Source organism: Nyctereutes procyonoides, unplaced genomic scaffold, assembly GCF_905146905.1.
Source record: "Nyctereutes procyonoides isolate TBG_1078 unplaced genomic scaffold, NYPRO_anot_genome, whole genome shotgun sequence".
Classification (NCBI taxonomy): Eukaryota; Metazoa; Chordata; class Mammalia; order Carnivora; family Canidae; genus Nyctereutes; species Nyctereutes procyonoides.
Genome location: NW_026575047.1, coordinates 42,783,014 through 42,808,888, shown reverse-complemented (window position 1 = coordinate 42,808,888; position 25,875 = coordinate 42,783,014). Strand labels below are relative to the sequence as shown.

Here is a 25,875-nt window from a genome sequence, read left to right as displayed (position 1 = left end):
TCACACTCCCCGGAGATTTTAAACAAAAAAAGTTGTAGAAAGAATTGTGGACCATGTATTTCTAAACTCATACTGAAATGGTTTGTTGTTATTGTTTCCACTGTCGTTCGTTTTAGTTTTAGTTTCCTGGCTTAGGGCTGAAATGATAGGAAGCAGTTGCACCCTTCTGTCCTTAAAGGGAACCCTTCAGCCTGTTCTTGAGAAGGATTAGAGAATTTTCCCTACATCAGTTTTACTGCTCAGACATGCATCTGTGAGGCAGGAGTTCTGGCATTTTCCCTAAGGATGATTAGTGACATAGGGCGGGAAGGTCCCTCGCTTCAGAACGCAGCTCAAACAGGTGAATCCTTCCATTTGTGGCAGTCCTTGTACCCCTGCCATTCTGTTTCCAGCTCCATTCAGCAGGGCCAGTCCTCTTACCCTTTGGTAAAGGGGATTTTTTTTTTTTTAAACTGGCTGGTTTTTGTTTTTCTGCTGAAAGAGAAACAACGTGTCACATATAACAACAGTTCACTACAGATCTGTGGCAGTTGGTGGCAGAGGTTAAAAAAAAAAAAAAACGGATGATATTTCCCAGTTACGTGAGTTTTCCTTCACATTCTTTTGTTGCCTCCTTGTAGTAGAAAAAAAGAAGTTGTTGAAGGCTGGGCTTTTTGCATTTAAGTTCGAGAAATCTAATTAAGAGTCGGCTCTGTTCTCATAAACCACTGTGCTGAGACTGTTTTGAATAGCTTTGAAAAATGAAAGTATATTGCTTACTGCTATAAGGAAATCTTGTTCTTTTAAATAAATAAATAATAAAAGGCCAAATAGTTCTTTGATCTCCTTAACAACATGGTATGGTTTGTGACAGAGAGCCTGACAATATATTGGATTTGTCTTTGGTTCTTCTGTTCTTGGTAGTTATCTGTGTTCCAAAACCAAGAATAAAGTTTTAACTTGACTTTGGCTGATGTCAGAGGGGCCAGAGTTTCTAAAGCACCCACCCCCCCCCCTGCCACACACACACACACACACACACACACACACACACCACTAAAACTGTGACTGCCAACCAAGTCCAGGACAACTTGGTAACAAGTTGACTGTTTTTCAAGTAGGTATTTGAGTATATTAGGCAGATATCCATGAGAATTATTTATCACCAAGACTTATGATCCCATCAGCATATTACAATTTCAGCTGGGTTAGAGGTTTGGGGGCCTGTCTCTGCTAAAAAGGGAATGTATATGAAGAGGTGTTTCCTAGAAGTACATTTTAGTGTTATATCTGCGTGTGTGATTCATCAGTTGGAGTTGTCTTTTAAATCTCCCAACACTGGCCTGAGAACTTGAATATTACTGAAGTCTGTGAAAAGTGATGACACCACCTCTTTCAAAATCGCCTTTGCTTAATTCTGTCGGGTGATAGAACTGATTGGGGAGAAAGGCATAGGCAGAATGTTCTCTGGAGACAGGTCATGTCCCAGTGTGCTAATAACTCTTGTGGTTAAGCTGTCTCTTGTAGATCAGAATTAGTGGCAAATCCCACCTCCTGGTGCCCATAGATGATGAAAAACAGTATTGATTTGCATTGAAGCAGAGAAGAAAATGCACTTTTGTAACTGGAATAGAAAACCATAGAAGCTGATTGAAAAAATTGCTTTTAATTGAGAGTCACTAGAGGTGGGTGAAGGGATGGGGTGATTGGTGGTGGGCATTAAGGAAGGCACTTGATGTAATGAGCACTGGGTGTGGCATAAGACTGATAAATCACTGAACTCTCTACCTCTGAAACTAATACAGTGTGTATATTAGTTGAATTTAAATTTTAAAAAACTAAAAGTGAACTAGAAAAAGGAAAAAAATTTTTTAAGTTATCTCAACTATGATTGACTTTTTTAAATGATAAGGAAATGTTTATAAGAAAATCCAAGGAACTTTGGAGGATATTGGAATGCAATATACTGGGGTCTTGGTTTTTTAAAATACTAGTTCAAAGCTCTACATTAATAATGTAACAACACATTAATAATGTAACAACACCTGTGTACTCACCAGTCAACATGAAAAAATAGTAACATTTGGTTATATTGTTTCGGGTTGTTTTTCAATTTTGAAGAAATAAACCATTAAAGTCTAATCCCCCCATATTTCCCTTCCTAACCCTCTTTCTCCCTCCCCCAAGGATAAGCACTGTCATGAATTTAGTGTATACATAATCTGTATTTTACAATTTTATTTCCGGTGTAAGCAACATTTAATTTGTTTTAGTTTATATAAATGGTATCCTACAGTATGTCTCATTCTGTAAAATCTACACATCCCTAGAGGATCCAGAGTATTGAAACTGATTAATCTAGACGATTGACTTCTAACTCTTGTATGGTATTCCATTTTATGAATATATCAAATCTGTCCCACTACTAAGTCAGTTGGGTCATTTCCAATTTCTTTCTCCTGTAAGTAGGACTCCAGGGAACATCCCTTTGTCCCTGTATGTATGTATGTCTTCCTGTACTTGTATGTACACCAGGGGAATCGCTAAGTCATAAAGCGGGCACATTGTCAGCCTAACCACATGTTGCCAAATTACTCTCCAAAATAAAGGTACCAACTTTCTAGACCCTCGGCAGATGCTGAGAGTTCCTACACCACCATTTCTTCACCAGTATCTAGAATTGGCAGACTTTTATCCAATCCAGTTGGACACAAAATGGTATTTCTCTGTTTCAGTTTGCATTTCCTTGATTTCTAGAGAGATCAAGCACTGTTTTGTGTCGTGAATGGCCTGTTCATGTTCTGTACAACTTTTCTGTTGCTTTTTGTCTTTTATGAAAAATCTTTAACACTTTCAAGATGCAGTTATTGTGTGTGGCAGTACATTTAATTTCATTTCAAAGTGTGTGGTTTTCCTTGTCCTTGATATGGATTTGTTAGTTTCCTCATATGCTTATCTCCTATATTGTAAAGCGTATTTTGTTTAAGTAGAAGGGAGCAAACGAGAGGTTCTCCTAAGCAAGACTCTAAGAGGGAAGAAAGAGGAATAGGATTAAAGAACAGGTATTTGAAACATTTCAGCCGAGCGGGGATTCGTGAAAGAGGAAAGATGGCGAGGGGAGCTCTGAAGTCTATGTATGGAAGAGATGATGAGTCAGCTAGGCCCTTGGAACAGGGAGGCTCCATACTTCCCGGCATCTGTGTGGCAGGCACCCCGAGTAAGGATAGTGTGCAGATGGGAGAATGCTCCAGTCTCACTGGAAAATGACTGTAGGAATTTGTCTCCACAACTGTGTTGTGTGCTTTTGCTGTAGGTCCAGCAGTGGAGCTCACCCACCCACCTCTGTCCCCTCTTCAGACGTCTAGTGCTTACTGTGGGCCAGGAACTAGGGATAGAGATCTAAAAATTGTAAAAGACAAAGTGAGACTCGCTCAAGGAGTTGTCTATCCAGTGGGACAGTACAGCCAGTATAGTACAGTATCATAATGGAGGCAAGCAGGGAATGGCAGAAGTACAGAGGTGGGGGGGATCTTTTCTTCCTTGGGTGAGTCAGAGAGGACTACATAGAGCTGAGTCTCACTGACCCAGTCAGAAGGGACACAAGCACAAAAGACTTTGTTCAGGGCTCACAGGCAGTCCATATCAAGCCAAGGAAGAAATTTGAGCTTTATCCTAAAGATGATGGGGAGCCATTGAAGAGTTTCTGGGAAATGAGTGGCAAAAACAATTTTTAAATACAAATCAATAAAGACATATGGTCTAGCCCACCTATTGGTTCTTTGGCCTTTCCTAAACTGCATGAAGTTTTCAGCCAAGCTTCACAGGGGCCTAGATCCTGGAACAGGAGTTACATTGCTTGATGCGAAGAGGGGCATAGCCACATCGGTATCTCAGGAGTTACATGGATTTCTATTTGTGGTTCTACTTTTTCTCTCAGTAGTAAAACAATGACTTCTTTATCAAAATTTTTTTTCTTTATCAAAATTGATCTGTATTTTCAAGTCACAGAGAACTGGACAAATTAATGACGGCCAGTGGTTTCCGGTTCTTTAGAGAACATCCTCAAAGTGTTTACTTTTGCTGGTTAGAATGAGTCACTCCCCAGGGGTCTCTTTCTGCAGAGGCCTCCTTATGCCCAGAAAGGGACATTGCTGAGAAATCCCGGCATTCCTGTTGAGTAGTACATAAGCTCTCTCTCACTGCTGACCTCTAGAGTAGCTTCACCACTTTCATGGAGATGACCACAGACAGTAGAAATTATAAGAAGCATGGCATCCAAATCACTAACTTGCAGTCTGTTCTGGAGAAGAATGCAATGGGGGGCAAGAATGAGTTAAAACCTTCCAGTATTTCTTCTTGTTGATGCCAACATGAGCCCTTTCCAGGAGTGCCTCACCTTGTTTTGCCATTGGTAGAAGAGCTTAGATGACTCTTCAGGTGTGTTAACAGAAAGGTGGCCAGACCATGAATGCCACATGGGTTGGAGCTAGAAGAGGTTAGCTAGACAGGGGACAGAGGCAGGCCTAGGAGCAAAATAAAGCCTTACCCCACCCCTAAGACTCCAGACTAGTTCCAGCTTTGTGGGCCATCCTGTTGACAAAAGCAGATAGCTTTTGTGATATCCTGATATTGTGATAGCCTCTGGGTAGTGGTGTCCTCTGTCAAGACTCTCCAGGTGAGGCCCTTCCCTGAACGTAACATACTAGGGGGCTGGGGCTACCCTACTGATAATTCAGATGACACAGAAGTTGAAATCTTCGGCTGCATGAACCTTGTGGGACAGTTCAGTGGGACTCACTTTGAAAAATTAACCCTTTTTTCAAGAGATGTAACATAAAGAGTCTTAGGGAATCACAGGCTGAAGGAACTTGGGGGAAAGTGTAGACCCTCCTCTCCTCTCATTTACTAGATGGGGAAACTGAGGTAAGGACAGACTTGCATGGGTCACACTAACTCGCAGAGCCAGTTGGTGTTTCACATTCTATAATCAGTGTAGTATCAGGGCATTTGCCTTTTGGATAAAAAAGACCTAGCAGGGTCTAAACTAGACGTGTGAATAGGAGCCATGAGCTAGGCACTATGGTAGAAAGACTTAAAGATTGAGCAATAGATGAAGGGTCCCTGCCCTAGAAGAGCACTCAGTGGAGGAAAAAAACGTAAGACCATCACAGTATGGTGTGACAGGTGGTATTACCAAAGAGATCCGTGAACCAAGGAGACATCATAGGAGCAACTGTTGAGGAAGGGCCTGTGGGGAGAGGCCCCTGGGGCCTGGGGTTCTGGCAGTCTCTATTCTAGTGTCCTATCCTCCCCATCATCACTCCCCTCTTCCCACATCCATACGTGTGAGCTAAGAGAGTGTCTTGGCCCACAGTGAGTGAGTTGAGGCTGTCAGGACCTGTGGTGTTGGGTTGATTTTTTTCAGGAAACCTTCCCCTGGAAACGCTTTTGTCACTGGGTGTCCCCACAGATCTTTTGTTTCTGCTTCCCCTCTGGCCTCCTGGCACAGTTCTATCTTATGACTTCATAGCAGCAGTAAAAGCTGACAGCGACCATTCTGAGGCACAGAGAGGGCTGAGTTTTTACATCAGTGGCTGTGGAGCCAAGGGAGAAGAAGTAAGGGTTGAGGTTCGTGTCCTTGACAGAAGTGGCCTCCCCTCCATCTTTCCGGAAGTCTCCCACTTTATCTTGAGTCCAGATTCCAAGGTGTGCCTGGGGTAGTTCTGATGACCTTTCTTTTGTCTCCTGACTCTAGCTGGGTTGCAGAAAGCTCAGAGTGAATAAGATCCCAAACAGAAGGACATAGACAGGTAGACTCTGAGGTTCACACTCTGCCTCTGGCAAAAGCATACGTACTTCCCAGGTCCTGGTCAGGGGCTCTCTGTTCATGGATTTATCTATGACTCTGATTTCACTTGTTGACAGCAGGCACTTCTCTTGTCGTTTTGCTTCGTTGCCACTCAGCTTCCTGCCTGAGAAGCTCCAGACTTCTAGTTTCCGTTAATCAGAAATCACATCTGCTCTCATTTCTCCTCCTCCCCATGACATCACACGCCTGCTTTCTGGAAGGGGACTGCAGTATGTAATTCCAGTTAGAGCCGCATTGTGATATGCAAGTGACTGCACTTGGGAAGTCAGAGTCTAAGATCTGTTTGCTTGGCCCAAGTCACCTGGGGCTTTGCTTGTTTTTCAGGTTGCAGTGCTTTTGTCCACAAAGGCTGTAGAGAAAGCCTGGCCTCCTGTGCAAAGGTCAAAATGAAGGTAAGACATTACTCGGAATGGGGAGAGTCCTGGTTGGGGTTTTTGTTTATTGTGATCATTGAGACCAAAACAATTTTTCTCTAAGGCCACCGAGTTTCTTAACACACTCGGGTATTTGAGGCTTTTGGAAAAGAAAATGCTTTCAGAATTCCGTGTTAAATACACATCTCTGAGTTTCTAATGTCCCTGTGTCGTTGTTAAAGTGGTTTTCTTAACTGTGTGTGCAGGCCTGCTCTGCTGTTCACACACCCGGCTCCCCTGGGGCCACCCTGAGGGCAGCAGGTGGCATTCAGGGGCTCTGACCTGCTGAGGAGTGTGAGAGTTTGACATGGCCTGCCCGGCAGGACTTTTGTCCATGGGTCACAGAGCACTTGTCTCTGGTCACGTGACACAAGAACAGGAAGTGAGTGGAGGTGTCTGCCCGGGAGGTGCATGCTGTGTAATAATGGGCACCACTTATCAAGTGGCCCTAAAGAGAGAGGGTTTGGGGGTCTACCTTCTAAGTAGCCTCCGTGGTTTTCAGTGTTGTAGTCACCCATAAATAAATGTCCTTCTGTCCTTGTCAAGAAAGCACTCCAGCTCCATCTACATGATACTTAGTATGCTGTGCACTTTAGCAGTAAGCAAACATTACGTACTGCAGTGGCCTCACACCTGGATGAATGTGCATTAGAGTCCCCTCAGAGACTTTTGAGAGAGACCACTTACTGCATTCCTCTTCCCGGGTTGCACGTCCTGGAGTGGGGCCCGGGAATTTGCATTTCTAGTCAGTTCCCAGATGATGGAGATGCTACAAGTCTGAATGAGCGTAAAAACGATACACTTCTGTACCCCAGATTTTATCAGGCTGGGGATGTAAATTTTGTTTGGCTCTGGAAGTATTTGTTGTTGTTGATGCAGTTATTTGAAGAAATCACATTTCATATCAATTTAGATTCTAATTTCTCCTTTAAAAATTGGATGACCTCAAAAAAGGAAAATTGGAAGATCTCACAACCCTGGTTATTTCCTCTTACCCAGCAGTCTCCGTTTTCACCTTGCTCTTTTTTCCTACTCTCCATAGTACTTCTCACCTTCTCAGAGTCTCTATTTAACAGCTTGTATCTACTTACTACATTTATTTTGTGTAATCTGCACCTTCCCCCCACTAGAATGTAAGCACCAAACTTGCCAAGCAGTCTCAAGTCAGGAATGTTTGATCCGTTGATAGATCCAAGGCATCCAGCACGGAGTCTGGTTGTCTAGGTCCCTGAATGTTGGGCAGATGGATAGAAAGTGGTAATCCACGGGGGCTGAGAGGCTGCTGCTTCCTCAACAGGATGTGTAGGTTCCCCCCACCCCCGGCCTTGCCTCCTTCACTTGTTGCCTGCCTAACCCCATGGGCACTGAGTTTGTGATCTCTGACGAGACTTAGAGCTACTAGGAATGTACTAAGCTCTGTAGAACACTGATGATAGGGATGTAGCATCTCCCTTATAAGAGAACACAGCCTGAAAGAGGAGTTCCATTTCTAAATCGGAAGTAGCCTGATTTATCTCAGAGTAATTGGCTCACTCTGATTTCTCACAGTGTTTCTGTCACATTCTACAACAAAAGTCTCAACTGAAATTAGTACTTTACATAAGGACTATTTAGTACTTTTATTAATGCTAGTCACTTGGAGAAACAAATGAAAAAAGCACAGGGGCTGCTCTTCAGGAACCAACATTCTAGTGGGGGGAGAGATGGCAGGCAGACAGTGACCATAAACAAGGGGGAAACTGTGGCGGTCTGTGCATGATTCTCGGGACTGCCAGGCTCTGCCTTGGATGAGGAGAAGAAAGAAGGTGATGGGTGGCTTTACCCAGGAGATGGTTCTCACATTGTCTTGGAATTGAGGAATGCCCTGAGGTGAGGGGGCACAGGGTGTTCCAGGGGGAAAAGCAGCATTTTGGAGGTCATGCACTTGGCAGGCTCAGAGGAGAGCCTGTGGGGGTGACTGGAGGGATGGTGAGTACCATTGGCCAGGAGCCCAGCTGGAGCGCTGTCCCTGCTCTCTCCTGGCTCTGGGCTTCTTGAGACCTGACAGAAGATAAATTGTGGATGCAGTCCTCATGTATTTATTTTCCTTTCTCCTTCAGCAGCCCAGAGGAAGCCTCCAGGCCCAGGACACATCCTCACTGCCCACAGTCATCATGCGGAGCAAGCGTAAGTCACTCAGCCGTCCTCTCTGCCAGCTCTTTTGACTCTCTGGTTCAGGACTTAAACATGTTTTTGTAATATTTGTTTGTTACTCTTAAGACTTGAGTATTTATTTTGTGGTTAGTTAGAGAAGACTGCAGATTATTGTCCAAAAGCCGAATGTTTTACCATCACATGCCCTTGGAAGGCTTCTAGAATAGTGTGTGTATTCACTTGAGAGGCAGCCCTATTTCCATGTGGTTCAGCAGGTGAAGTTTCATGCATCTCCCAAGTTCTCTTCCATGAGTTGACAATTATGCATGTTTTTAACGCCTACAGTTATACAAGGGAAAAAGAGATCTTGCTGATCAAACTTCTTAGTTTATAAACTGTGAAGTGAAGTAAGTAGTTCTCTTTTTTCCTCCAGGGCCTTCAGGTGGTACACAGAATCGAGTCAATCACAGAGTACTGTCCTGTCCTCACCAGTGCAAGGCTCCACTTTGGTGTTACCTCCTCTTTGCATTATCACCTCCCTCTGTAGCGCCCCCTGTGGTTAGTTAACATGTATCTTTCTGATCGGTTCTCTTTACACATCTATCGCTGAAAATACCTCTTACTGTTTTGTGTGTTGCATTTATATTAGATAGGACTTAGGCTTATTCATTCTGCTTAATATAAGACTTAGGCTTATTCATTCTGCTTTTTTCTCAGTCTGTCATTTTCAGATCTATGCATGTTTTTATGGATAAGCTGTTGTTTCAGACTGCTGCATGGTATTCTCTCATAAACCTGTTCCACAATTTAATTATCAGTTCCCCCAAAGATGGATATCTAAGTCATTTCCAACTACTACCATAAATAATGCAGTACTGAGTGTCCTCTTAATTGGCTCTATGGGAACCCCTGTGGGACTTACCTACCCTAAGGCAGTGTTTTTCAAAGTGTATTTCCTGGATCAATAGTAAGTGTGCATTCGTGGACCCTATTGAGACCTAAATCAGAAATTCAGAGGTAGAGCCCATGATCTATGTTTGAATCGATCACCCAGGTAAGTCTGATGCAGACTCAAGCATGAGAATCACTGTTCCACACCTCATTGCTCTGAGTTCTTCCAGAAGCATGTGGATTCTGTTTACGTAGATTAAGTTTGTTTACTGTCAATCGCTGCAGGTAGATGCCTATAAGAGAAGTTTCACCAGGCCCAACACCCACTTTAATTGGTGATCCAACCCATTCCAAAACCTTTTACCAGTCTGATCTTCCTTTAACATTTTTTTCTGGGACATTGTCCTTTGTTTCAGAAATCTATTTTCTTTCACATCAGATGAAATAATACCTTTAAGGGGGATCCCCGGGTGGCTCAGCGGTTTAGCGCCTGCATTTGGCCCGGGGCGTGATCCTGGAGACCCGGGATCGAGTCCCACATCAGTCTCCCTGCCTGGAGCCTGCTTCTCCCTCTGCCTGTGTCTCTGCCTCTTTCTCTCTCTCTGTGCGTCTGTCATGAATAAATAAATAAAATCTTTAAAAAATAAAAAAATAATAAAAAGAAATAATACCTTTAAAAAAATACCTATTATATGTCAAGTTGTCAGGTTACGTGTGTTACCTCTGACCCCCACAAATATTCTTACCGTACCATTCTAACCCCGCTGACGCAGTATGGTGGTTAAGAGTACAGATTGTAGATTCAAGTCATACGAGTTTGAGTCCCAACACTGCCACTCAGTGTAACCTTGGGTATTTACTATATCCGCACTCCATACTTCATTTTCCTCCTCTGTAAACAGAGGGTAAAAGTTTCAGTGGGTGGTCATCAGGTTTAAATGAGATCACACCTATAAAGAACCCAATAGGCCTCCTTTAGTGTTAGCTTTAGCTGTTGTCATCATCCCCACAAATAGGGAAACTGAGGCTCAGTGATATTACATCAGTTCCCTGAGTGGAATAGGGATTGGTTTCAAACAAGGGAAAGCTGTACATTGACTGCCTGATTCTGTCCTTTACAAACAAAGTTGTTCTTGGGGGTACCTGAGTGCCTCAGTCAACTCTTGATCTTGGGGTTGTGAGTTCGAGGCCCATGTTAGGGGTGGAGATTACTTTAAAAATAAAAAAAATAGAGTTCTTTATCACTTTTAGGGTTCTGCATAGCATGACTTCATTCTGTTTCCCTAGCCTTTTCTACTGATTCTTTATATACATCTTTCTTTTTTTTCTCTCCTACTTAATGTCATACCACATGATCCTTTCTGCCTTCATTGACACCGTTCTCCTTGTCAGAATGTCCTCTTTTCCCTCTGACCTACCCACATCCTCCATTCTTCAGGAACCAGTGTCTCTTCCTTAGTCAGGTTTTATCCACTCACTGACCTCCCTTCTAAAAAACCGAGAGTGTGCCCCAGGCCCTTAGACCCTCAAGCATGTTCCCTTCTCTGCTGGCTGCTCTTACTCCCTGTTGGGGTAGGGCCCATGATTCCTGCTCCGTGTGTGCTTCCTGCAGGAAGGATCTGGTTATGCGGTAGTATAGTGTGTTTCTGGTGTTTTATTGTATGACCTTCTTCTAAATAGAATTTGAATTGGAAATTAATGGTTTTATTAATTTTTATTAAGTCAGAAACATCCTGCAATGTCATAAAGTCGTAACAGCTGCCCTAGTCTTATTTCCTCCAGCTCTTGAGACTCCTGGGGAGGGACAGATAATACAGCTCGTGTCTGGGGCATGAGCTCAGTTACCAAGGAAAAATAATTTGTTGCCCAAATGCCACTGTGACCACTTGAGCATAAAATTAGAGCTCCAGCTTCCTCTCTGGTCATGTTCAGAGAACCACACAGTATGAGAACAGCTTCACTATGTGACATTAAATGGAGTGTTATATTTTCCTCAGCTTGAATTAAAGAAATTGGTCAAAATCTTTGTTCTCAGGCAACATACAGAAGAATCCCTTGGGGAGCTGGTAAAATGTGTGGACTCCCAGGTCCCACTCCCAAGGGCCCGAAGGATTGGGAGTTTGCATATCTTACAGGCACCTCCTATATGGCCGGGTAGACACTCGCAGAAAACACTGGCCTCTCTCATCTTGTGGTTCTTTTTATCCTTAAGATTCTTTCAATTTCATTTTATTTTACTTTGAATTATTTTCTTTGTTTAAATATATTACTACCCATGATTCTTTATCCTCATTCCCCAATCTGCATCCCAACCCACAGCTAACTACTCCTCTTAGTTTTATTATATTTATCTTCTCCAAGTTTCTTTATTAAATCAAATCCTAATTTGGCTTATTTTTCTTTTTTTAAACATGAAAGTCTAAAAAGTTTGTCATGGGCCTTGTCTTTTTTCCCCATTACAGTATTATCTTGGAGATCTATATCAATTCGTGGAGAGTGTCTTCATTTTTTTTAAAGCTACATAGTATTTTAGTGTATGATGTACCATAGTTTGTGAATTGATCTTTTGATATTCATTTGTTTCCTTGCTGGTATTTTGCTTTTACCAACAGCATTTCACTGAATAACTTTGGACATACGTCCTTTTAAGCATTACAAGTGTATCTCGTAGAATAAATATATCCAGGGTGCCAGACTGGCTCACTCGGAACATGCAACTCTTGATCTTGGGGTCGTGAGTTCAGGCCCCACGTTGGGAGTAGAGATTACATTTTTTAAAAGGGGGGAGGTAGAATAAATATATCTTAAAATTAGATTACTGGATCAAAGGATCTAGGCAGTTTCAATAGATATTGCCAGATTGTCCTCCATAGAGTTTTTGTATCCACTTACATTCCCAGGGCAAATCTGCTTTAAAAAAATTTGCTTCTGTTTGACACTTGTCAGATGAGTCACTACTCATGAGCTTGGATACACCATTCATTTGATGTCCTCTCTTCCTTTATAGCTTCACAGCCCAAGGAGCGTCCTCGGTCTGCAGTCCTCCTGGCGGATGAAGCCACTGCCATTCCCATGTTTGCCAATAGACGGTCCCAACAGAGTATCTCACTCTCCAAAAGTGTCTCCATACAGAACATTGCTGGGTAAGTGGGGATTCATAGATACAGCACAGTTGACATCTAGATGACAGGAGTTTATTTTTTCTTTTAATTTTTAAAAATTTAATTTAAGTTAAATTTGCCAACATATAGCATAACACCCAGTGCTCATCTCGCCAAGTGCCCCCCTCAGTGCCCGTCACCCACCTCCCCACCTCCCCTTCCACTACCCCTTGTTGGTATCCCAGAGTTAGGAGTCTCTCATGTTCTGTCACCCTGTACAATTTTTCCCACTCATTTTCCTTCCTTTCCCCTTTATTCCCTTTCTCTATTTTTTTCCCCTGTATGAATGAAACCATATAATGATTGTCCTTCTCCAGTTGACTTATTTCACTCAGCATAATACCCTCCAGTTCCATCCACATCGAAGCAAATGGTGGGTATTCGTCCTTCCTGATGACTGAGTAATATTCCATTGTATACATAGACCACATTTTCTTTATCCATTCATCTTTCGATGGGCACCAAGGCTCCTTCCACAGTTTGGCTATTGTGGACATTGCTGGTATAAACATCGGGGCGCAGGTGTCCTGCCGTTTCACTGCATCTGTATCTTTGGGGTAAATCCCCAGCAGTGCAATTGCTGGGTTGTAGAACAAATCTAGTTTTAACTCTTTGAGGAAACTGCACACAGTTTTCCAGAGTGGCTGTACCAGTTCACATTCCCACCAACAGTGCAAGAGGGTTCCCCTTTCTCCACATCCTCTCCAACATTTGTTGTTTCCTGTCTTGTTAATTTTCACCATTTTCACTGGGTGTGAGGTGGTATCTCATTGTGATTTTGATTTGTGTTTCCCTGTTGGCAAGTGATGCAGAGCATTTTCTCATTTGCTTGTTTGGCCATGTATGTGGGTGACAGGAGTTTAATAACCATATCACTTCAGGAAAAGATTCTTCTCAGTAGGGAAAAAAAAAGGTATAAAATAATGATTTAGTGTATAGCCAAGTGATACAGAAACGGAGAATGGGGATTGCATTTTGATGCACTGTCATGCCCACCATTTTTTAGCAAGGAATCCCCTTTAAACACCATCATCAGGCACATTGTCCTGTGCTTCCTGCGTGGTCATCCTCACTTTTAAGGAACCTGAGTTATAAAGGGACAGTTTTTAGATCAAAATCAGTGAAAACTGTGGGGGGGGGGGGGCACAGGATTTTTGTTTGTAACCACTTGTATTTTCAGATATTACACTTTTCTGTTGGTCATGTGAACTTAGTGTCTCTGCTGCTTTTTGAATCTCTTCTCTGGGCTTGCATCTTGACTCTTAAGTCCATTTCATGATAGTGAATAATGGTCCAGTTAGGACTTCTGGGTCTGCCCTCACTCATTTGCACTAAGTTCCTTTTGTGGTCTTTGCAAAAGTTGCTCTGGCCCCGAACTGTTGAGGCCTCAGCTGTCACAGGGCTGGCACAAGGCTAATTATGATGTTGCTGCCTGTTTGGGGTAATAAGACTCCTGCCTTCCCATCAAGTAAAGGAGTCACCTCAAATGTAGGACTCAGAACATCTCTTGCATCTCTCTTAACCTCGGCTGGAGCAAAATTCTTAACTAAAGGGTGCAGATTTTCTTTTGTCTTCATCTCCTAACCTCTGTGCTGACTATTGTTTTCTTGTTAAAAAAATGTTTCAGGTATTTTTATTTTGTCTTTGTACTGTCATTGTTCAAAGGCCTCCTTTCAGAGTTGTTAGGGTCTCAAAACTTGTTTGCGTTATAACTTTTAAAAACCAATCTTTAAATAAAATGTAAACTTTTAAATGACTCTGGCTTGCTTTTGTGTCCTACCAAAAACATTTACTGGGGGCCTGCTGTGCCAGCTGGTGGGTTGGGTGTGAGAAAGTCCAAGGAATACAGTTTATTAAAAGTGCTTAGGCTGCAGTTATTTAGGAACAAGTAGAAAAAATTAGCAGTTACACAGTGAGTTTCAAATGGAGAAATTTCTTATGTAATGTGTACAGAGTTTAAGGGAAGAGCATTATTCTTGTTACTTATCATAAAAAAGAAAAACACACACACCATAACTGAAGGCTCAAGAGGTGCAGGTTTTCAGTGATCTTCAGTGAAGGCTCAAGAGGTTCAGGTTTCAGTGAAACATCTTAGTGATGTTTCTGACCTTCCTGAATAGCTCGTGTTGCATGTTTCCAAGAACCTGACATAAGTAATTTGTCTTCCATCACTGTGGTGCTTATAGCCAGCTGTCATTTTAGAGATTTTCTGGTACTCATTTGAGAATGCAGACAATGGGTTATTTAAAAATGTGGTTGACAGTATGTGCTTCTTTTCTTCCTCAGAGTTGGCAATGATGAGAACATATCAAACACCTGGAAATTCCTGTCTCATTCAACAGACTCCCTAAATAAAATCAGCAAGGTCAATGAGTCAACAGAATCACTTACTGATGAGGGTAAGAGGAAATTATGGCCTGTGTCTTACGCATCTGTGGAGACTGGGTGCTGTTCACTGAATATAAGTGTAAATGGAATAATAATAGTACCTGCCTCTTCCTTACTCCTGTGAAGATTCTCTAACTTGTCTCTTAATCATCAAAATGCTCTATAATCAGTTGGTAATCAAACTTACCCAGTTGTTAGATAGTTGTCCATTGAAGGATGTCATTGACTTTAATGTAGTCCTTCTCTAGTACTAACACTTTTTCTTCCCTTAGACTTTTCGTATGTGGTAAGTTATAGCTCTGGGCACGTCATAAGCCTACCTCTTAAGTAAAGTTACCAGGTACTTTACAATTCCTTATTCACATAGGAATCCTGAATGTCAGTCACATTTGATTTAGGTGATATTTATCACTCTTACCCAGAGTCGTGCACATGCAGTGTGTCACTCCCAGACAGGAAATGATTCTTTTCTGATCCTAGAATATGCATTCTATGAATATTCCCTGTGTTAATGCACTGTGTGTGTCTTGGGAAATTATCACCTGAGGAAAGTACAGTGTAAGCTTCCTAGAGCTCACAGACCCCAGATTCTGATACTGATCTTTTGCTGTTTTGAGGAGTAGGTACAGACATGAATGAAGGACAGCTAATGGGGGACTTCGAGATGGAATCCAAACAACTAGAAGCAGAGTCCTGGAGTCGAGTAGTGGATAGCAAGTTTCTCAAACAGCAAAAGAAAGATGTGGTCAAACGGCAAGAAGTGATTTATGGTGAGACCCTCCCATTTGTTCTGCTGATGTTTGATATGCATTGTGCAGCACCTTTTATCAAGGAAATCATTGGACCTTAGAAAGCCAATTTTCAAGTATGGTGCATGTCACAGATTTTCTTTAAAAACTTTGAGGTTTAGAGACATGATCTTACATCTGTCCTTTTCTCTTTAAAATTGTTTCCTTGGGGCAGCCCCGGTGGCGCAGCGGTTTGGCGCCACTTGCAGCCCAGGGTGTGATCCTGGAGACCCAGGATCGAGTCCCGCATCAGGCTTCCTGCTTGGGGCTTCCTTCTCCCTCTGCCTGTGTCTCTGCCTCTCTCTTCGCTCTCTCTGAATGCATAAATAAATAAATCTTTAAAAAATAAAATAAAATTGTTTCCTTTAATTTTATTGAATGTAAGCGCTTGTTTATGCAGCAGCCCTAGAAAGAGATCTCTTGTGACTGTACAGTTTGATTTCTCAGCTACATTGGAAACTAAGCATGAGTCATTTGTAGGAAATTATGAAAGGCTCTGAATCTAGCACAGACCACTTGGGAAACCATCATTTAAAGAGTGATGGAAATCCAGCATGCCGTCAGAAAACAGCATTAGGTGATGTGAAATAGAGAAATGAAATGGGAACACTTTAAGGGAAAGACAGCTGTTGACCCAGTTTTTAAGTTTCAGTTGGGCTCTAAATAGTGTTAAGACTAAAGCGGGCTTTTAGTAGCAGGTGACCTTTGAAGGAGAATCCTGACCAGCTTTGTCCTGCTTCAGAGTTGATGCAGACAGAATTGCACCACATCCGCACGCTGAAGATCATGAGCGATGTGTACAGCCGGGGGATGATGACAGAACTGCTCTTTGAGCAACAGACGGTGGAGAAGCTGTTCCCCTGTTTGGATGAACTGATCAGTATCCATAGCCAGTTCTTTCAGAGGATCCTGGAGCGGAAGAAGGAATCTCTGGTGGATAAAAGCGAAAAGAACTTCCTCATCAAGAGGATGGGAGATGTGCTTGTAAATCAGGTGAGTAATGGAAAGGATCTTCCCCCACATAATGAGGTAGAAAGTGAAGCTTTGGGGTTCAGCAGCCATGCATTCACATCCTGACTATACTGCCTGTTATCTTTGTGAGCATAGGCAAGTTTTCAAATCTCTCTGAGCCTCAATTTCCTTTTCTGTAAATGAGGGCAGATTTTCTTTCCTAATGTCATTTTTTTAAAACTAAAGAGAATATATACATAAAAAAACTAGCATATATGGTAGATATTCAGTAAAAGTCCCATTTTCCTTTTCAGCATCCAGACTATCATCAGAAACAGTGTAGTTTAAGAAGTTAAAAGCAGTCTTTTGGAATTTCAACTTCCTCCTTATGCCTTAAATCAAAAGGAACTCCTTTATCTGAAAACCACGTGGGATTAGAAAATTGAACAAGAAACTATCTGTAAAATAGTTCCATAAAATAGATCTTGCTGATGTTTTCATCAAGAGGTGGCATGGTTTCAATCCTACTCCAAAAACAGTTGGGCCAGAAGTTATTTTGAAAAAAGTGTCGTGGGATCCCTGGGTGGCGCAGCGGTTTAGCGCCTGCCTTTGGCCCAGGGCGCGATCCTGGAGACCCGGGATCGAATCCCACGTCAGGCTCCCGGTGCATGGAGCCTGCTTCTCCCTCTGCCTGTGTCTCTGCCTCTCTCTCTCTCTGTGTGTGACTATCATAAATTTTTAAAAAATTTAAAAAAAAAAAAACTTTAAAAAAAGAAAAAAGTGTTGTTAGTTGAACCTTAACAGGCAGAGGGGCACGGCATCACCCCCACCTAGGTCTTCCTCAGCAGATCTCTGCCGCCTCATACAAACAGAAGCTTCATTGGTGGAACATCTGCCTAAGAATTGATAAAGTGTTGTCTTTTCCTTACGTTCTTCAGCCTGTACTCCTCACCTCATTAATTCATTAGTGCATTCATTCATCCTTTTTCTAATATTTCCTGGGCATCAAAATACCAGCTGGAACCACAGAGGCAGACACAACTCAGACCTATGTCTCACACTCCTCCTGTTCCCAAGTGAACAAAGGCATGGTAGGATGTAAGGCACACAGAGCATGGCTCATGCTGTAACACAGGTCTGTGCCACAAATAGGGCCCTAACATCCCCTCCTAACAGATTCCACATCTTTCTCTCTACCCTCAGACCTGCACAGGTGCCTCTTCTAACCTGACTTGTATTGTCCATAGTTCATTGTACTTGTGCATGTTCCTTTAGTAAGATCTTTAATGGTAGGATTCATATCTTGGACCATCATGGCATCCATTTGTTGCTTCTATGTGCCAGTTCTAAAACCACCCTTTTATAGCACTTACTTCATGATGGAAGTGGAGCACCTAAAAATCTTTGCCTTAACTTTCCCTTTGGTAAAGGGGAAAAGGAGAAGCTAGATACTCTGAACCTTTTTTCTTTCAAGTTTTTTGGTAAGGATCAATTTGTGTTGCCTTCAGAGATTTTTAATACAGTAGAAATTGATGCTTAACATGCAGAAACTTATTGTTTTACCCCAAAGTGAACATCTCTTCAGATGAGCCATTGAGACTGCACACATTTAGAAATGATGAAAGACCACACAGAATTGTTAGGACTGCTGGCCTGAGGTAGGTAAGATAAGCAGATCACTGAGTAATAATAGCTGCTTCTGATATCTTTTTGATTTATCAAGGTGAGCTTTTTAAGACTGTCTCACTGGAAAACTTCTAGTGAATCTCCTTGTTTCGCTACTGTGTTTATAACAAATAGAAATTAGAACACATTTTGCACTACTTAAGTGCACAGCACATAGATATTTCTGTGATGGTTGTTTTTTTTAAATAGTTTTATTGGAACAAATTCATATGCCATAGGAGGTACCCACTTCTATGTACAGTTCACTATGTACAGTGTACAGTTCAATGGTTTCTAGTTTCTATATTCACAGAGTTGTATGACCACCATTACAGTCAGTTTTAGAACATCTTTATCACCCTGCCCCTGCCCTAGGCACCTACCAATCTACTTTCTATCTCTGCAGATTTGTCTATTCTGGACTTATTACTAAGTAAATGAGATAAAATAATAGACAGTCCTTTGCGTTTGGCTTTTTCATTTAGAATAATGCTTTCAACATCAATATTGTAACCATCTATCTGTATTTCATTCCTCTTGTGGCAGAATAATGGTCCATCCTGTGTTCCTGCCACATTGTATTTACCCTTGGATGGGCATTTGGTTTATTTCCACTTGGGGGCACTTGTGAATATGGTGGCTATGAACTTTCATATCCAAGATTTTGTGTAAGTTTTATGGCTAGGAGCAGAATTGCCAGGTCACATGATCACTCTGTGTAGCTTTCTGAGGAACTGCAATATTGTTTTCCAAAGCTGCAGCACGATTTTAATCTTTTGAGGAACTCTTGGGGAACGCATTCTTGGGTTTTACAAATAGACTGGAAACTGTACAAAATTCGATATAGATTCTGTATAAAATTTCAGCGTCGAGCTCCAACTTCTGCTTGCTTTTTTCTGCAGTTTTCAGGGGAGAACGCAGAACGCTTAAAGAAGACATACGGCAAGTTCTGTGGGCAACACAACCAGTCTGTGAACTACTTTAAAGACCTTCATACCAAGGATAAGCGGTTTCAGGCCTTTGTGAAGGTATGAGTGTGAAACAGGGAACTCTTTCGTGGTCTGGGGCACTGTGTCACTATTCATTGAGCCAGAGCCCTCCTCGAATAGCTCCTGATAATCCCATTTTGTCCTTTGCAGAAGAAGATGAGCAGTGCCATCGTGAGGAGGCTGGGCATCCCAGAGTGCATATTGCTGGTGACCCAGCGAATCACGAAATACCCAGTTTTATTCCAAAGAATATTGCAGTGTACCAAAGGTGAGCCTCTTTCCTCACCGGTCAGGTCTGCCAGCAGACTGTTTCTTGTATGACCACCAGCACAAGAGGCCCCAAGGAAGAGCTGCTTAATGCTCTCACAGGTCTCTAAGAGATCCTGTGTTTTACCCTAAAAACTGTTTTCTTAAGTGAAAACTTGGAATGCTGTGTCCCCAGGCTTCAGGTGGACAAAAGCAGGAAGGAGCCACTTACTGACTCCCTCAAGATTCAGCAGCCCGAGCAACTTCTCCCTCACCACAAGACTGGGCAGGGATCCCCACCAGTTCTTTCCATAAGTGAACTGCTAGACCTGCTGTTGTTTCTCACTGAACCTGGACTTACTAGTTTCTCTCTCTTGGCCAGCCCTGCTCCTAGGCAGTTATGTTCAAGATGAGATAAAGACATACATTACTGTTGCCCCTCTTTCTCCCTGAAATTGTTGGGTCCTTCTGCTTCAGGACATGGCGTGGAATTGCATGTTGTGTCTGTCGTAGAAAATGTCTAACTTTATTGAGAATTAACCTTATGACAAGGATAGGCACATGATGTTTGGTGTGTTGGCTTCACTCTATCAGACATGCTATCAGCATGTCCACCAGGAAGTAGGCTTCCCCCTCTCCTTGTCTGAAAGGATCCATTAAAAACAGGATTATTCCTTCCTTCCAAGACAATGAAGTAGAGCAGGAAGATCTGGCTCAGTCCCTGAGCCTGGTGAAGGATGTGATTGGAGCCGTGGACAGCAAAGTGGCAAGTTATGAAAAGAAAGTGCGTCTGAATGAAATTTATACAAAGACAGATAGCAAGTCGATCATGAGGATGAAGAGCGGCCAGATGTTTGCCAAGGAGGATTTGAAGCGGAAGAAGCTTGTGAGGGATGGGGGTGTGTTTCTGAAGAGCGCAGCAGGAAGGTTGAAAGGTAAGGCTTGCTTTTTGTCTGAGTCTACATGTGTACCAAAAAAGAGCAAGCAAGATTCAGATAATTTTGTTAGTAATCCACCGCCAGGTTTTTCCTAGGGATCCCACACCCAAACATTACACAGGAGCAATTGTCTTTTAATTCTTAATTTTATATAAAAAAAAATGAGTTTGAGACAGCTTATGAGATGGTAAACTCCAGTAAGAGAACAGGAATGACACAGGGAAAATGGGGGAAGAAAAAAGATTTTAAAAACAAAGCAAGGTGGCCCTTCTTGGCACCTGCTCCCGGTGACTCCAAGGGTATGCAGGCCAGGGATGGCCCCAAAGAGTAGGTGGCAGAGGGGGAGCTGGTGTGCAGGTCTAAGTGTTGCCACATGGCACTCATGGCAAGAATCAGGAAGAGTGGGAGACAGCAAGGACAGGCCCAAGAGCAGTGGCATCCAGAGAGGAATGAGCAGGACAAAATCTCATGCCAACCAGGAAAACGAAAAAAGGATGAAAAGGAAACAGATTGCTAGTAAAGCAGAGGTATTGGCCCTGCCTGGAAGCTGGTGACTGTCGTGTGCCTCGAGTCAATCATAGGCGGTCACATCCTACAGTATAACAAGGACACATGTCAGAGGCTTGGAGAGCCACAGGCAGCAGTGAAAGGGGAGATTATGGAAAGGATCGGGAGGAGGTGAGACGGGTTGGAAAAGCAGCCCAATCGTGGTCTGCAGGCAGTTAGCACTGACCCTCCTCACCATGGCCATCATGAGGAGTTTGGCCTATGCCTTGAATCTTGATGTCTTTCCTCAAGTTAATAGGAAGACCCACTTGCTTCCTAAACTTACATGTATTCAGTGTACCTTTGTTGCATACCTTCTGGTGTTACGTGTTTCTGTGGGTCTCCTGTGGCCAGCTTCTAATTGAACATAGTATTCTGACCCAGTCTGTAAGATTCTTCTAGCAAGGGAGTTTTACCCTATTGCATGGCAAGATGCTCGTTATATATTCTGAAGTTTATAAAACAGCTTAAAAAGGCAAAAAAAAAAAAAAAAAAAAAAAGGGCAGCCCCGGTGGCGCAGCGGTTTAGCGCCACCTGCAGCCCAGGGCGTGATCCTGGAGACCCAGGATCGAGTCCCACGTCAGGCTCTCTGTGTGGTGCCTGCTTCTCCCTCTGCCTGTGTCTCTCTCTGTCTCTATGAATAAATAAAATAAAATCTTTAAAAAAAAAAAAAGGCAAAAAAAAAAAAAAGCCAAGTATAACATTACAGAAACGCAGGCTATTAAGAAAGGTGTGGTCTCCTCCAGAAACAGGCAACACATTAGGGGTTGGGGTCTCTGGCAACAGTTGCATGGAGAGAAAACCCTATCAGGTAGCAGGTCAGAGTCTGAGAGATTAAGAATACGTCACTTGTTTGAAGAGAGATTGTAGAGGACTTTTCAGCTCCCAAGACCTTAGAGAAAACCTATGTGTGACTCACACCAGCCAGATAGATTATTAAACTTGATGATACTCATCTCTTTTATCTTCCTCTAAGCACAAAATTGTAGAAGATACTAATTTTCCATTTGGTTTTAATTTTTCCTTTTAAAGGATGAGCTGCATCAAGTTAAGGAAATTACTATGAGGTTTATTAATTCGTCTACCCATCTGATTTATAAATAACCTTTTCATCGACCCTTGAGGCCTGTGTGAGCTCTGGCCTTAGCAGCAGCCCTAAGCACACCTGGCCCAGCCCTGACAAGCTGTGTGCACCAGGCAGGCTGGCCGCGTGGTGTCATCCGCGCTGACAGAAAACAAAGGCTGGGGGATCCCTGGGTGGCGCAGCGGTTTGGCGCCTGCCTTTGGCCCAGGGCGCAATCCTGGAGACCCGGGATCGAATCCCACGTCGGGCTCCCGGTGCATGGAGCCTGCTTCTCCCTCTGCCTGTGTCTCTGCCTCTCTCTCTCTCTCTCACTGTGTGCCTATCATAAATAAATAAAAAATTAAAAAAAAAAAAAAGAAAAAAGGAAACCAAGGCTGGGAATAAGATCTGTGCCCCTGGCCTGTCTCTCACACATCAGGAACACTATAGGCAGCTGCTGCCAGCCAGTACCCCAGAGTCCTTAGCTGGCATCTCACCACTCTTGCACCAAACAGTAAAGATGTCCCAGGTGACCCGTTGGCCTCAAAGGTGAATGAAGCTGAGCCTGCATAGGTATTGGGCTCAGAATGAAGAGGCCTGTGAAGAGGTGCCTGCTCCACAGTCTGACGGGCGCTGGAACCAAGGGCAGAACTGAGAGACCCATGAGAAGTAGCATCTGAGTTAGTCATGAAGGACAAAGGGCAGGTACACCTGGCCTGTAGGCAGCAGACACGGTGGCGGGGAGGGCTGAGGACAGGGTCAGAGAGGGGCCTAGTCAGGATGCGGACAGTGACAGCTGATACTGTTCAATGGGGTGGGCACAGAATGGGCTCCACACAGGGGGTTTTCAGCAGGAAAGGGATCCATTCTACTGTTTTCTAGCGCCATCATGGAGGCAGCCAGGGAGCAGCAGGAGCAGGGAGAGGCTGGTGACAGAGACAGGAGAGCCCCTGCTGCAGGGAACCACGGCAAGCACACCAGGCCTGAGTTCCAGTGGGAGCATTGAAAGGAAAGCCAGGAACCTTTCACATGAAAGAATGATCCCTTCCTGCCTCCAGCAGATGTGTGTCTCTGCTCCATGGTGAACTTGAATGAGGCAATCCCCGAGGCTCCCTCCCCCTTCCCAGTACCTATCATCTGATGCTCTGAGAATCCCCGGATCAGGACTCTGCCCACACGGGCACTTTGGGACTGGCCTCAAGGCAGCCTGGTGCTTGAGGAAAGCCTGCTTCCTTTTGCAAGGACCTGAATTTCCTAGAGCTGCCACTGCCTAGAGCCAGCACTTGGTTCTTTCCTGTACACAGCAGTTTATTTATTCATTCCCAAAGTAAAAACTGATGGATTCCAGCTGTGGGACTGAAGCTGTGGTCAGCTAGTGGCACAGGACAGGCTCTCCAGTGGAGATCAGGCTTGGTGTAGAGGCCTTCCCCCCTCAGGTGGGCTCGTGCCAAGGACAGCCATTACTGCACTGGCACCCCTTGAAAGGGACGGGCTTGTTTTTCTCTGACCCATCAACACTGTACGTAGAAGCATCCAGCGAAATTGAAACTTGTGTTTTGAAACTTTGTTTAGAAGACACCTGAATTATTTAAAAGTAAACTTTAAGAAACTTGTCAAAATGAATAGCAGCCCATAGAACAGTAGTTTATGGCCTTTTTGGTCTAAGCTGAAAACTACCTCCTGAGCAATCTGCTGTCCTTGCTTCTGTTCTCTTCATAGCCATGTAGCAAATTACACAGAGAGGGGCTTCCAGCTGTGGCAGAAGGGGTGGGAAAGCCCAGAGGGGACCCAAACACCTGAGGAGGTTGCTTAAGTCAGTTCTGTTCTTTCCCCACGGGGTAGTAGGCCCCCCCCTTCCAGGGGGAGGATAGCGCAGAGGGGCCAGCCTGCTAGATCTGAGATGCCAGACCTCATCTTTTAAGGCGATACTAGAAAATGCTGCCCCACATTCTCAGAGCAGGAGTTTGTGGCATTCTCCCGATTACTAGATCCAAGTACACATGTTACTTTGGCTTTTGTTTGAGTTGAGAGGAACAGCAGGCTGTGTCCATGGCAGATAGATGTTGAGGCTGACTGGGCTCCATTGTGTTCCCATGTATGTACCTGTGAAATCAGAGGGCATGTGGAGCCATTCTGTTCTCCTGGGGTGTGAGGGTTGTCTGCCTTTCATCAGACCGAGGTATTTTTATACATCACCTATTGGCAATGCTCCAGTCTTCTCTTTCACACCTCTCCCATTATTAGGATCAGAGATCAGGGAGTATCATGACCTGAGTATTTGGTGGAATGTGTTGCTATGTAGTATCTGTTAAAATCCTTCCCAGCTTTAAAGTATTTTGTTCTTCATGTCTTCTTCCCTTATGGAATATTTCTTTCCAGAGCAGAGTATTCAGGCTTTGTCAAGATAAGACTTTGGTGGTAACTTCCATTTAAAAATACGTCTAAAAAATCAGTGAGCCGGTGTGGGTCCTGCAGAAGTGTAAACCCATCTGTAGGGTACTCTCCCATCCTGATTTGTTCTGAGGGCTGTATTGCTGACTTGGCCTCTAACTCGTTTCACTGTTCAGTAATCCTTGTCCATTCTCCTCTTTTCCACTTTACAGAGGTTCAAGCAGTTCTGCTTACTGACATTTTAGTTTTCCTTCAAGAAAAAGACCAGAAATATGTCTTTGCATCATTGGTAAGCTAAACTGTCAATCTCTTCCATTTGTAATTAATAGTATTCAGAACATCCGGAGTAAGTATAGAGTCTGAACACTGGATTATTGCTCTCCCCCCGTCTCAAAATTAATTTGCTCAGGACAGATTCCTCTGAGTAATTTCTCAGATACCCTTGCAGTGTTCCACCCTACCCCCAAGAAACATTAGTTTTCTGTTCCCTCACAGTCCCTTTGGGGACCTTGGACTTTTGATCTAAGGACATCTGTCACTGGAGTATTTCTCGCATGTTATGCCCCATAAATCGTGCTCATTTATAATGCCACCAGCCAGTCACCAAGGAACCTAGAAGGATTCATCATGTAGGAACCATGTCTGGAAACTCGGTAGATACAAATCATTTCCTTTTTGGAAATCTTTTTCAGTTTGCTAAAACGTAGATGAAATAATGAGATACTTTATCTTAAATCTACCATTGTTTGTTAAACCATATGTAAATTTTTCAGTCTTACTGAGAAATAATTGACACATACCACTCTGTAACGCATACAGAATGGTGGTTTGATTTATGTATATTATTAAATGATCACAAAAAGTTTAGCTAACATTCATCATTTCCTATAGATATAATATAAAGAAAAGGAAGAAATGAAAACTGTTGTGATAAGAACCGTGAGAATTTTCTTGCTCTTTCAACACCTGTCCTATGTTCTGGACAATTGGTTACCCCTCCAATCTGGTAACCACAAATCTGGTCTCTTTTTCTTGGAGTTTGGTGTGGGGTTTTTGCATTTTTTGTTTGTTTTTTGTGTTTTTGGATGCCACTCATAAGTGAGATCATACATCTGGTCTTACCTTACTTAGATCAGAGTTTTCTGGAGAGTTAGGATATCGTATGCCTTTCTTACATTGACCCTCTCCCCTTTTTCTAGGACCAGAAATCAACAGTGATCTCTTTAAAGAAGCTGATTGTAAGGGAAGTCGCACATGAAGAAAAAGGTTTATTCCTAATAAGTATGGGGATGAAGGACCCGGAGATGGTGGAAGTACATGCCAGCTCCAAAGAAGAGCGCAACAGCTGGATTCAGATCATTCAGGACACGATCAACACCCTGTAAGTCAAGCACCAGGGCCCTTCCCAGCCTCTGATTTTATCCCCGAGGAGGGGACAGTGACCAGAGTAATTGACATGGTGGA

At 43.2% G+C, this 25,875-nt stretch overlaps 1 protein-coding gene across 3 annotated transcripts in view; it reads left to right on the top strand.

Moving 5' to 3' along the window:
* Positions 1-25,875, top strand: part of AKAP13 (A-kinase anchoring protein 13) — a 324,337-nt gene that overhangs the window by 281,483 nt on the left and 16,979 nt on the right. For all 3 annotated transcript variants that reach the window (XM_055326518.1, XM_055326519.1, XM_055326520.1), the window contains 11 exons: positions 6,173-6,240; positions 8,361-8,427; positions 12,293-12,428; positions 14,733-14,845; positions 15,452-15,604; positions 16,365-16,615; positions 19,141-19,266; positions 19,378-19,495; positions 20,160-20,408; positions 24,624-24,700; positions 25,611-25,792. In XM_055326518.1, the coding sequence (XP_055182493.1) occupies positions 6,173-6,240; positions 8,361-8,427; positions 12,293-12,428; positions 14,733-14,845; positions 15,452-15,604; positions 16,365-16,615; positions 19,141-19,266; positions 19,378-19,495; positions 20,160-20,408; positions 24,624-24,700; positions 25,611-25,792 (1,540 nt within the window). The remainder of the gene's footprint in view (positions 1-6,172; positions 6,241-8,360; positions 8,428-12,292; positions 12,429-14,732; positions 14,846-15,451; positions 15,605-16,364; positions 16,616-19,140; positions 19,267-19,377; positions 19,496-20,159; positions 20,409-24,623; positions 24,701-25,610; positions 25,793-25,875) is intronic.